This window comes from Epinephelus moara, chromosome 16 (genome assembly GCF_006386435.1).
Source record: "Epinephelus moara isolate mb chromosome 16, YSFRI_EMoa_1.0, whole genome shotgun sequence".
Lineage (NCBI taxonomy): Eukaryota > Metazoa > Chordata > Actinopteri > Perciformes > Serranidae > Epinephelus > Epinephelus moara.
Window position 1 is genome coordinate 21,591,818 of NC_065521.1, and position 12,731 is coordinate 21,604,548.

The following is a 12,731-nucleotide window of genomic DNA, read 5'->3' on the forward strand; positions in this document are numbered from 1 at the left end:
CGTGTCGGCTCAGTCTGCTGTGGGAATAATGCACATCTTGCCCTAGGATAGAATAGTGATTCTAGGATTGAAAATACACCATCGTTGCCTCTGGGAGACCTGGCTCGCTGCTGCTTATACATACACATGGAACATATGTAGGATGTATTTTAGCCCACATAGCTGGCAGCTGTTTTGGCCGAGGCATCCCAGCATAAACCTCACTGTCACTGCGGAGAAAATAGCAGCGGGAAAGGATTTAGGGTACGAGATTTGAGGCAGCAGCAGAAGCATTTTCTCTCCATTAGAGGCTGCAGCTGTAAAAGGCCTCCTGCCTGCACCATCTTCACTTCCTTCAGTTTGTATCACAGACAAACCTTTTCATTTGACTTTAGCTTTGTTGGGACCTGACAGGTTGGCTCTCTCCCTGCTTGCTGTAATAACCTCAAGCTATTTAGGTTTCATTAGAATCATGTGACATACGTAAATAGGATTCATGTATGAACTTCTACGTAAGACTGATCTGAGTATTCTTTCTGTTGCTAGGTAGCACATTATATTATTGGCCCATGTCTGATAACCACTCATGAATGATAAGTGGATATTTAGATGTAACAATACAGTGTTCACACTTAGAGAAAAACATCATATGTGCGATAATTGTACATGTAATAGGAGGATCTTAAAGGGAAACTTTCGTATTTTTTTAATTTGGCCCCCATGTTTTTGTGTCAAAGTGACTAAAGGAGAAAACAATTTGTGAAATTGGTCCAGTGTTGAAAGAGAGCGCTGTAGCCACAGCCGCGAAACAGGCTGCAGTGTAATCCCTAGGGGCAATTGTGCATTCCTTACCTTTCATTGGCCTGTTTATCATTGTGACCAAGTCTCACTAATGCTGTTTTCAATGGAAGTCCATGACATGAAGCTACATACATACGTCCGACACTTTTCGCTGGCAACAGGCGCGATGCACTACAAACAAAAGCTGAGCTGGCCTCAACTTTTTTCAGCGTTACAGTGACACGATGAAAGCATCCATCAATCATGTCTTTGTTTCTGGCTGTGTTAACTTTATTGTGTTATTTAGCTGAGTTAGCTGATGCTATGCTAGCTTTCTGTGTACTGTGGTGTACACAGGGATGCAATGGGGCGGTGAAATGTGATGTTAAAATGGGACTCAGTCACTGAACAGAAGCATTGATTTTTAAAAAAAAATTTTTTTGACCAAATGATGAAACTTTAGATGACGTTCAGTCGAGGCTTTGTACCAGACACACAAGCCTATGCCTTAACTATGTTAACGAGTACCTGAGCAACACTAAAACAGTGATTTGGTGTTTGTAGCTTGTCACGCTGTTGCATTGTTACTTGTAGTATGAACACAGTATGAAGCACAAGTCTCGTTCTGAAATGTCCCAGACCTTTCCACATTGTCGAAATCAGCAAAATATTCAGCCATGACATTCAGAGTCTTCTAGGTCACATTAAATTTTGCTTTCTGTATGCCAGCACGACCAACTCTTCCCAGCACTCCTCTCTCCAACTCTCACAAACTTTTCCACCGTGGTTTTTCCTGCAACATGTCACCTCTCGTGAGATTTCAGAATGAAACTTCTCCTTGAGTGAGACTTGGTCACAATTAACAGAGAAAGGTACAGAAAAACATTTCTATGTTGGGTACTTCAATGTAATGTTGGCAGACACTCCTAATAACAGTGTGAGCATGTCAGCAGCAAAAACAAGCACATTTTTTATGGACGTAAACTGACAGTGCACAATTGCCCTTCGGGATTTCATTACATTACATCGCAGCCTGTTTCTCTCAATACTGGTCCAATTTCAAAACGTGTCTCCCTTCATTACTGACACACAAAAACTTAGGAAAATGGGGTCTAGTTTGAAAAATACCCAAGTTTCACTTTACGTATAAAAATTCCACAACTTAAACTCCTTATTTTTGAGGGGAGTTAATGCACTCTGAAATAAAGATGCTGTGAAGTCAAACTTGATTTGTACTGAGACAGAAAACATACTCTGAATGTGAGCTGTCAGCTGCTGCAGTGAATATTCCAGCCTCCAATTTTCTAGGTTAGAGCGGTTTCAGGTTGTGTTTGAGAAGGAATCAACCGGCTTTGAAGAGTGAAAAGGAGGCAATTGCCCCAGATTCAACACAAGGTGGGCTTGAAATTGTTCCAGTGCTTCTCAGAGGCTCTAGCTGCTGCTGATGAGAGCTCATACTCTTTTAAAGCACCTCGAAAGACTTATCTTTAAAAAAAAAAAAAAAAAAAGCCTTGTTTAATAAATGTCTATGATTTTCTATCAGATCAAAATTCACAAGCACTGGGACAGGGGACAATTAATGCATCATTTAATGTCATCAACAAGTCATGAACTTTATTTCATGCCAGAAAACAAACATAGCATCCACATAACAACTGTATACTCTTCATAAAAGAAATGATAAAACACTTAAAAAAAAGTGACCACATTCATTCCTCACATTATCCGAGCGACCACAGCTCAATAAACTATCATACGTTTACCAATGTTCTACAACACATTACATCTCTCATTAACTACTGTACACAATCTTATTATACTTTCTAATGTCATACAACGAAGAGTATCTGCTTAATTTCTGTACTCAAAATATAAACTTCTATTTCGTGTGTATTGAACTCTTCTGATTACACACTGCAAATGTAAAACAATGGCTTTCGAGTTTAAATTCTAGAGTAACAGTACAGGCAAACTGCAGACGTCATTTCTTTAATTGTTATCGTCTGCTAATGTCTCACTAAACATCAGTGCAGCTCTTGGTTCATTTTACATTTTCAATAGACAATTTACAATAAATATCTGTTCTTCACAATTAGGTCCACGTTTCATCTTTTTCTAAAGTGCAGGAGTGACACACGGATGATAAAAGTTTAGATGCGGACCATCATCGCTCATCGACTATGTTCTACTGGCTGTCTAACCCATCAGCAAAAAGACGCTTGGTAGCAAAGCTTTGAAGGAGACAACAAAGCACAATACCACAGAGAGAACAAGGGGAATGCAGGACCCTACCACTATTTCTGTTTTCGTCTGAGTGAGGGATATGATGGATGGATGGACAGGTCAGTTTCATTCACGTGTTTCTATTTTTGTGGCATCAGTGACATTATACCTATTCTAAGATGTAGTTTCTAATGAAATAAACGAGCACTGAGAAATAAGAAATCATGCAAATCTTTTTTTCCCATTTCTTCTGTTTCTATTAAAACCAGAAATGTGCCTGTGGAATGAAAGTTGGCACAAATCCTGACCACACAATAAAATATTGCATTACCTTTATGCTTTCTCTCCAAGGTTTTAATTTGTGTCACTCTTTGACCGGTTTATCTGAGCGTTCTTTTTTTATGACCTCAGAGTAGAGCTTTGCAAAAACAATCCTGGTCATGCCATGAGGAAAAAAGTGTTATCAAAGAACAAAAGAGGTAAAACAATTACACAATCAGCTCTTCCTCCTGCTTCTGTTGTGTTGAATAGCAGCAGCGTTGCTCCGTCAGTTGTTGTTCATAATCCACCAGGAAGCTGTCGAATGAAAAAATAATTAAACATCAATGTTTTGTGCTCTTTGATTGAGCCGAACAAATGAGGAAAGACAACAGGAAGAGAGGCTAAATGTCAACATGTACTTCTATTTTTCCTCAAGAAAACAACGTCCTCCTAAGACTATAATTTATTATCTAAAATAGTATTTCTCACACATTAAACCTGCATTAACTGTTTTGTTTTGGGGTGTTTTTTTGCCACTTGGGGACGTCCAACAAGCTGCACACACAACATTGACACATTATAACCTTTAAAGTTGATATGGCAAACCTGTTAGCAAACAGTTGCCTGTTTACACATCCAGCAGATACAGAGCAAGATTAGTGTTAGCGTCCTTTTTCAGTCTTCTTTTTTTTGGTTTCACTTGATGTGTTTAAACAAGTGTTAAAACCGTATGCCCAGTTTCTTAGTTTTTAGCTTTGTTGTATTTTAGGAAGCCTTGTTTAACACCTTGGCCAAGGGACTACAGATAAAAAAAAAAATAGCATCTTGAATAATTCTGGCATTTATATACCATGTGTATTTGTTCATTTGTGCTGCCCCTTATTAAATAAACTAAACTAAAACTAATTTATAGGCATGTTTCTGATCACCCGATGAACATAAGTCCAATATTCACTCTGCTTTTAGCTCTGTTTTGGTTTCCACCTCCTCCTGAGCGAAACAGGTTGCTAACTTTGCCATTTGGTGCTGGGTAGGTAGCGCACAGCAGGTTAAACAGAGCTTTTTAGGTGCCAGTTGCGTCTAGAAATTGACCTTTCATAACAGTTGAGCAGGCTTGGAGCCTGGCAGACCCCCAGTAAACTCTCCCCTTTCCTGTTATACTTGAAATGCTATGTGTTTGGCTCATCTATGTTGAAAAGAAGATGGTTAAAAGATGTAGCTAAGGGAACTCTAAAATTGACACTCACCACATTACATAGGTGTCATAATTTTCACCGACACATTATGTTGGCTCTGCTGCCTTCAAATGGAGTCATGTTTACTGTGTTCACGAGAAGAGTGCATATGCACATGCATCTTGTGGTATCCAAAACCTTGTAAGTGGACATTTTCTGAAAGCTCAGAGTTCATGAGTTGTGACGTGTTTGCTGACATTTTCAGAAATGGCAGATGCCATGGAGGTTCGTTTTATAGTGGATGGTAAGATAATATATTGTTACTTTAGTTGTATGGAGTTTTCCGTCATAATTTTACAATACATCAGAGGAAAATGTTGATATTACCAACAGTCCCATCTTTTCCCTCTGTCATTATGTGTTTGTATTTCCTGCATTACGTGACCCCCTCATTGGGCTGCTATATTGTTAGCCTTGATGGCTTGTAGATACCAATGGTAGCATCCATGTTGCCATTGTCTAACAGTGGTACTCTCATGACTTAGGCACTTGAACCCTGTTAAATCCTACACAGCTTCCCAATGTAACCACGAGCTCACGAGTTCCAGTTAAAGGCAGCAGTTATCACATCCTAAATGTTAGTAAGCTAAGTAGCTAGCTAATATATAGCCACATCAAGAGGGATTAGCGTAATGTTAGATCACCAACATCAGCCAGGTCCTCCTTATTTCTGTGGTAACGATAAAGAGATTAGGAAATGAACAAATAAGTTAGTTGCATATTTTTAAGATGACATGAATTATCGTTGGCCAGAAACACATTGGCTCTTTGTTTATATTGCTTGTGTAAGGCTACGTGCTCTCCCAAAGTAACTTTTGTTGTTACTTATTTGGAAACTACTTGTAGCATCCCATCATTGAGTATATCCTTCCATCACATGCTGTAGTCCTTAAAAATCTCATACACACTGTGGCACCCACCTATGCAAAACCAGTGTCACCATGTTTCTTTTTGTGAAGCTTGTCCAACCTAGCAACAGTAACTAAGGTGTGCAGAACTTTGGATCAATTACGCTACTGAGAGCAGTAATACTGAACCAAAACATTAAGTTATTGAAATGCTCCATTAGAACTGAGGGGAAGTGAAGAATTGGGTGATATTTATCCATGAGCGACTCCTTTCATATATTTGTTTGATCTTTTACTAATCTAAAAATATTGATTCTAGCAGCTTTAATAGTAAATGTATTTTTTACCTGAACTCTATTGTTTCCCACAAATTATCCTCCCAGAAAGACGCAGATAATCCTTTGTATCTTGAAAGACTTAAAACTACCGTTTCATGTGTGAGACAAATGCAATAATACGTTTCCACAAGGTCATGCTGTTTTTAACTCTGTTCTCACAGTTTTACTGAGAATAGTTATCATTAATTCATAAAACTAAATCAAACTGGATTTGTGTGAGATTTAGCACATGAAATGGCAGCCTTCAAAAGGCTACAGATTATTCATTAAGGGTCTGCTTTCTACCTGGGAGAAGCATGGTTGAGACCATCTCAGGCTCTTCCAGTGAGTCGATAATGCAGCGCTGGAACGTCTTACTGATGGACGACTGCAGGTAGCTGAGAGGAGAGAGAGATGAAACGCTCAGCAAGGCAATAACACTTCAAAGAGAACCTGTGAGCAGCTTGGTGTGTAGGGCACATTTTGGTTCAGCAGTGAAATTCTCAGAGCATGTTTTCCAGTCTGATATGCCGTGAAGCCCTTCTGATCCTACCTCATCCAGGAGAGACGGTCCTGCCAAAATTCGTACATGATGAAGCATGATCTGTCTGGCAGGTTCTGGACTGAAACGCTAAAAATAAAAAGACACAGAGAGAAAAAGAGGGCAGACGGGGTTATCTCATATGTTTGGGGAAATTAAAGCGATTTGAAGGGGCTGCAGCAAATCACGGAAAGATCCCGAGGCAAACAAAGGCACTGAAGCAGAGAAAGGGACATACTGCAGGTTATTTTGCTGGCTGCTGGTGGTGTCTGTGTAGATTTTAAGAGCTTGCTGAAACTGCTCCACATCCTTCTCCTTCACAGACATTTGTCTCTGGACCAGCAGTATGTTCTGGAGAGAGAGAAAACAAATCAGAGTTTTTGGCACACTTGCAGTTGTATGAGTCATTCTAGCTATTCATAAATATATGAATCAAATACATTAAAATCACTGGAAACATCTCAACAAATAGCAACATTTTAATATTTTTGTTTTTTTAATTTGGTTTTGTGTGAACATATCTTATATAATCTGACACAGCCCTGCATACTAGTGTACCTATGTAGAGTGCTCCAGGAATAAGTCCTAAAATGCCCAGAAATGAGTTAGCATTTTAGCACTCGTCCCAAAGTCAAGCCCTTGTCTCAAAGTCAATGGGTTTTTTGAATGGATTTGGTTAGATGCCTGAAATAAGGTCTGTGGTTTGCACAAGTTGAAGAGCCTTTTAGGTTTTTTCTACGACATAAAACACATCAGTAGATTCCAAACTCGCGAATTTTGAAGCTTTAATGTGTCTGACAAGTGGCTAAATGGGACGAGAGAACATCATTACACCTAACACAACTGTTTCATAAACGTTTGTTTGCCACAGAGCTTATTTTCTGCAATAATCCAAAATCCAATCCCTGGCCACGCTAACCTCCATGTCAGCCGACAGAAACCACGCTGAAGCGTTCTATTCAGCACATGTAGGACTCACCGATTTATACGTCCCTGCCAATGTGTCCTCTTTGAGAGGTTCAAGATGTGGACTCTGAAAATGATGACATAAATATTTCAGTCAGTCCTAAGAACAACAAGAATTAACAGCAAAAGCGGCTCAACTGAATCCAGCAAAAGACTAGCTTGTAATAATAGTCTGTCACAAAGCATTGGTTTTCACAAGGAAGATGTTCATATTAACCCTCCAACAGCCTCACTGCAGCCCTGAGAACAATGGTTACACTACACTCTTGTCTGCAAGGCCAAGATAAGAAAAAATAATTAATAGTGTGTTAGCAGGCGAGCTCATTATCCTTGCAGCGCTGGTATCTGACCTTGGAAAATACCTCATCTATAATTTCTGATAAATATGCAAACTTAAAAATGAAACGAATCCCAAAGGAGCACTAAGACACCATTTGTGCTCTTCTTCAGACCTGCAGACAAAAATACTGGAGGCTTCTTGTACATTTCACAAAATTAAAAACATCTGTATACATTTGTTATCCTCGTGCATCAATACCAGGGCTGCACTGATGCATCAATATCTGTGTGAAGCACTGAGCATTTGAGTGAAGCACAGCATGTATTTACAGGCTGATGCTTATGCATAACATTCAGTTTGTGAAGTTCAATAAAGCTTGTGTCGCTGGCCTCAACAACAACACACACACACACACACTTTGCACAAACCATCCTCCCTGACAACATGTACCACAGGGTGAACGCTGTGTTTCTGCAAACACACAGCACGGCTCAAACGATCGGCTTGACATTTCTGTCTGTAACAGCTGGGCCTCTGTACTTAAACCTGAGCCTCACAAAGAGCAATTCTCCCTCAAGAGAAAAACCTTTTGGCTACAAATTTTTGTAACAAATAAAACTGACACAAAAACATGTTTCTGTAAACCGTGTTGGAAAAGCACTGTAGTGATCCTGTGGCTCCTTCAGAGGACTTAAATTCTGATTTAAAGAAGAGCTTCAAGACAAGATTTTCTTCATAACTGTGAGAGATGCTTATGACCAGGTGGCAGTTTGAAGGGGGGCAAGGGGGGATGCCACCCTCCTTTTTAGCCAAATGACCAATATGAATCCTATCTACATCCCCCAGGTCTGTATTTTGACAGTGCGATTCTTTTTAAACCCGCACAGCCATGGATGTATAATGAGAACTGGATACAGTACTGGAGGCGGGGCCCTGTTCATTCCTATGAAAGCTGCTCAGCGGCACATGAAGCCCCCCAAAAAAAGCTCAATTTCTGCAGTATGATGTTTTGCATCGAGGGGCTCAGTTGCGACACTCAAAAAACATGTATGATCCACTGAATCACAGACATGTCTTTCCCAATATATGTCTTGGCGAAAAAGTCTTTTTCCACCCAATAGCATCACTTGATGGACCGGGAAGTTGTAATACTTTTGGCCACTATGTAAAAATGGCCTCAAAGCTGGGAACTCAGCCTGGGAGCTTGAGCGCAGTTTGTAGCACTAGTTTAGCAACCAGAAAACAAATGCGTGCATTAAATCATGTCACGTAACGCTACTCAGCCAATCAAATCTGTGCGATAAAACAAGTAATACGAATAGAGTGAGTGTGATACACACAAACACAACAGAGGCAAGACAGGAGACAAGAGTCGGAGAAATAAGAGTCAGAGAGAAGTAATCTTAAATAGCGTGTTCTGAAGAGGGAAAAGCAGACGGGGAAAACAAGGCTTTTAATCAAGAATGGACAGACTCTTACATTTTCATTCTTCCCATGGGCAGTTCAATACCAGTATGTCTCATTCATTTTAGAGACTGTGGTGATCATTAAAAGCAGAGCATCTTTTGAGCAAACATACCCACTCAAATCTGAACTGAGGGCCCATAAAATAAAATATTCTATACGGTACTAAATCACTGCCTAAATCAACTAGTGTCTACAACTGAAATCTATTATCATTTATATTACTATATATTAAAGGAAAAGATCAGCATTTTGGGAAATACATTCAATTTAGAGTTGGGCGATCTTGTCCATATCCTATCGTCCTATCGCCATCTAGTGAAATCGCCGATGAACGATGTCATCGCCCGTGGGGGGGTGGGGTGGTCATTACGCGTCGCCGCTGAAACGTTCACTTAAAGCCTCTCTTTGGCGTTTGAGCAGCGTTATAAAACTCTTGAACATGTAATGGCTCCTTAATTAGCAAGTTGACTTTACATAGACGGCATATCTTTTCAGTTTCTCCTGACATTGTGTTGTTTGGTTTGTTTACCGCTCAACATACTCGGGCAGAACATACGCGGAACGGACTCCGCGGAGATCCGCGCGGACTCAAAGCGGACGTCTGCAAGCCCTGTGCGCGCAAAGCTCAGATTTTACGACCGCGCGGACTCCGCTCCGCGCACCAGTGACTGCTCGGCATGTATTTTTCACATCGCGGGGATTTTTCACGGACATTTTTACAGGAAACTACAACGCGGAAGTGCGCTCGACTATGAAAGCCCGAATGACTGCGGACATTCCTCGCGGAGTCCGCTCCGCTTATAGTACGCCCGAGTATGCTTGTGTCGAGCGGGCGGAGGCGTTGATCCCCCCCCCCCCCCCACCCTCCGCTCTCTCACTAAGCAGCCTCCCTCTGTCTCCTCTCACTCAGCCTCGTTCAGCCTCGATCTCGTCAGCATGCTCCACACACGCGCTGTCTCCCCCCCACACCTCGCGATTGCATCGTCATTTAAAAAAGACATCGTGAAACAACCCTTCTATCGCCGATGGGCGATCCGATCGCCCATCGGCACAACCCTAACTCAATTGCTTTCTTGCCGAGAGTTAGATGAAAAGATAGACACTCTCTCACATAAGTTAGCTAAATATGAAGCTTCTGTACAAACCTCACACTCCAGTTTGTCTATGAGCTGCTCCAGTTGGTTGATCTGGGAGCCCCAGTGGTTGTCTGGCTCCACGCTGACCCCTGATCCCCAGAAACACAACATCAGCACAACACAGGAAGTCTGAACAATGACAGTATATCAAAGTCAGACATTTTTTGTTTTGGATGACCTACTGAGAGCATCCTCTTGAGCTGGGTACACTGCTATACACCATTTTACTACCACCTCTTGTACCTTAATCACAATGTTTCTGAAACGTACCTGTGGTGAGCATGCCAGAGTAGGGGTCAGTAGGGGAGAGACACATGTTCTTCTGGATGCGTCGGCCGGGGCGTTTGGCCACCCTCTGGATAGGCAGGTCCTCGGGCTTCTTCACTATCCTTCTCCCAGTACAGCCCTGGTCATGAACGGCCTCCATAGCGCAGTCCAGTGAAGACTGAAGGGACTGCAGCTGGGTGGAGGTCTCCCTCAGCAGGAAGCGTGTCACAAACTGACCCAGCACTGATGAACCCTGGTACTCCTGAATGGAGCAGTAAGGGTAAAAAGGAAGGTTAAGAATCAGCCATGATGTAAGGTGAAAAAAATTAACATATTTTTTCATTGTTAATTTATTTCTTATCTCTTGAAATGTTTCTTGTGATTTTGTAGATTATATGATGGACTTGTTTTGCCTGTTAATCTTCAGCTTGGGTGATTATATAAACAGCAAAAAGCAGCGAGTCAGACACCAACTGATTGTTGATGCATGTTACGTTCAGCTTTGTGAGCATGAAAATTGCTGATTGTCAGATTGTCGCCTAATACCCTGAAAACCTTGTATTTTGAGGCTGTCTGTCTGTCAGGATTATTTTTCTCACTTCGCCTATAAAAAAAGAAATATGATCCGCATGTATCAGGTATCCTATTGCAGTTGTTTGGTCAGAGGAACTACATGTCATGATCCTGGCTGTTAGTTGTTAAGTTACTGTTTTATTGTGGAGGTCACACCTCATGTTCCCGCCTTGTCTGCACCACCCTGATTTGTTTCACCTGTTCCTCATTAGCCCTGCTGACACCTGTCCTTTGTTGACTCCCTTCCTTCCTTTGTGTTCTTGGTCTGTGTGTTTTCCCGGTTTCATTATCAGTTCGTCTGTGTTTCTGGCTTCATTCCCTGATTTGTCTTTGGTCCATGTGTTCCTCGTGTTATACTGTTAGTTCTTGTTTAGTAAGTCAGTTTGTTAGTTCTGTTTTGCACTTGGTTCCTGGAATTATTTCTGCCTGCATCCTCACGTTTCTGTTACCTGCCTATTTTTGATGACTGAAACCAGGGCTGCATTAAGCCCCGACAAAAACTGAACAGAAATGGCTGTGCGTTAAACACCCTGTTGTATTACGCACTTTTAAGGTTCAGTTCAAGGTCTGGTTTAAGGTTTAGTGCAATTTAAGGGGGCTTTACAGGCATGGGAAACATACGTTTACATTACCAAAGCAAGTATGAAATATAAACAAAAACTGTATTTAACATTTGCATGTCATTGCTAAATGGGTACGACTCTGACACACCCAAAAAACAAGAGAAAACATACCGAAGCTCATGGCACACCGTTTCACAGAAACATGTCATTCAGCCTGAAAGCTGTAGCAACATGGTGCACACCATCTTGAGACTGAACGTGCCCCAGCTCTTGTAATTAAAGCTCGCCTTTGCTCCTGCAACCTGCCTGCCTTGTGTCTTGCATTTGGCTCCTTTTGAACTGAAACCTAACACCAGGTTAAAATATAATTATTCCCACATGCCAAAGCACAAAGGAGTAAAGACAGAAACATTGAGTGAAAATATCACCGTGTAGATTACCTTAAATTAAACCTTAAACTACTGGGTCAAAAGCGTGTCCCAGCCTTCTTTGAATAGCGTTGCCGCTGCCTCCCTTGCTGGGACCACACCCATCTTCGAACAGCCTTCATTTTGATCACAACACTGTAAAGTTTCATGACTGCATCTTGTATGGTTGCAAAGCTATTGTGTTGACAAAATCTGTACACAGACAGCTGTATAAATACCAGACAAAATACTCCAAATGGCTTTTGTTGTGTCACCTGAATACATTTCGCCATGATGGCACACCCAAACACACACAGATTCACAATCCCAGCTGTTGCAGCATTGTCACGTCTGGTAACACAGTGATAATGTTCTATTTCATGAACTGGAAAGTGATGTTATGATAATAAATGGATGTCTAGTGCCAGTCTGGGGAGGACTTTCTGAGAACTACAAGTTTCAGTGCAGTGGCTGCTGTTTTTTGTTTTTTGTTTGCCAGCTCAGATTTTGTGGATAATGAAACCCGTCAACATCACCAGCACCCTGCGGTGCAACGAAATAGAGATTGGAAAACAATGACAAGGAGACGTTTGAAAAATGACCACCAAGCTTGATGTAGTCCTTGTTTCTATGTGCTGCGTTTTCTCGGCCGCAGACGCTGCACAACATGAGTAATGAACCCCACTCCTTCTCTCAAATTCTCCTCCCTTTGTTTTCAAGACAGAAGAGCTGCGAAATCACAGCAGATGTTTTGTTATCTCGAGGCACCACAACAACACAGAGGACACATTCTCGTCTGTTTCCAGGCATTGTGAAAGCTACATGTGAGCCTTGGTGGCCCTTGAGCACTGCTATAGGATCAGTTTTATCTTCGAGTTAGCAATAAGA

General features: G+C 41.4%; 1 protein-coding gene across 1 annotated transcript in view; it reads right to left on the minus strand.

Annotated features, from left to right (window-relative positions):
- Positions 1-2,332: 2,332 nt before the first annotated feature.
- Positions 2,333-12,731, minus strand: part of LOC126403285 (N-terminal EF-hand calcium-binding protein 1-like) — a 29,752-nt gene continuing 19,353 nt past the window's right edge. The window contains exons 6-12 of the mRNA XM_050065859.1: positions 10,304-10,562; positions 10,043-10,122; positions 7,164-7,217; positions 6,423-6,535; positions 6,197-6,274; positions 5,950-6,041; positions 2,333-3,558 (exon numbers count right to left, since the gene is read on the minus strand). Of these exons, the coding sequence (XP_049921816.1) occupies positions 3,530-3,558; positions 5,950-6,041; positions 6,197-6,274; positions 6,423-6,535; positions 7,164-7,217; positions 10,043-10,122; positions 10,304-10,562 (705 nt within the window). The 3' untranslated portion in view covers positions 2,333-3,529. The remainder of the gene's footprint in view (positions 3,559-5,949; positions 6,042-6,196; positions 6,275-6,422; positions 6,536-7,163; positions 7,218-10,042; positions 10,123-10,303; positions 10,563-12,731) is intronic.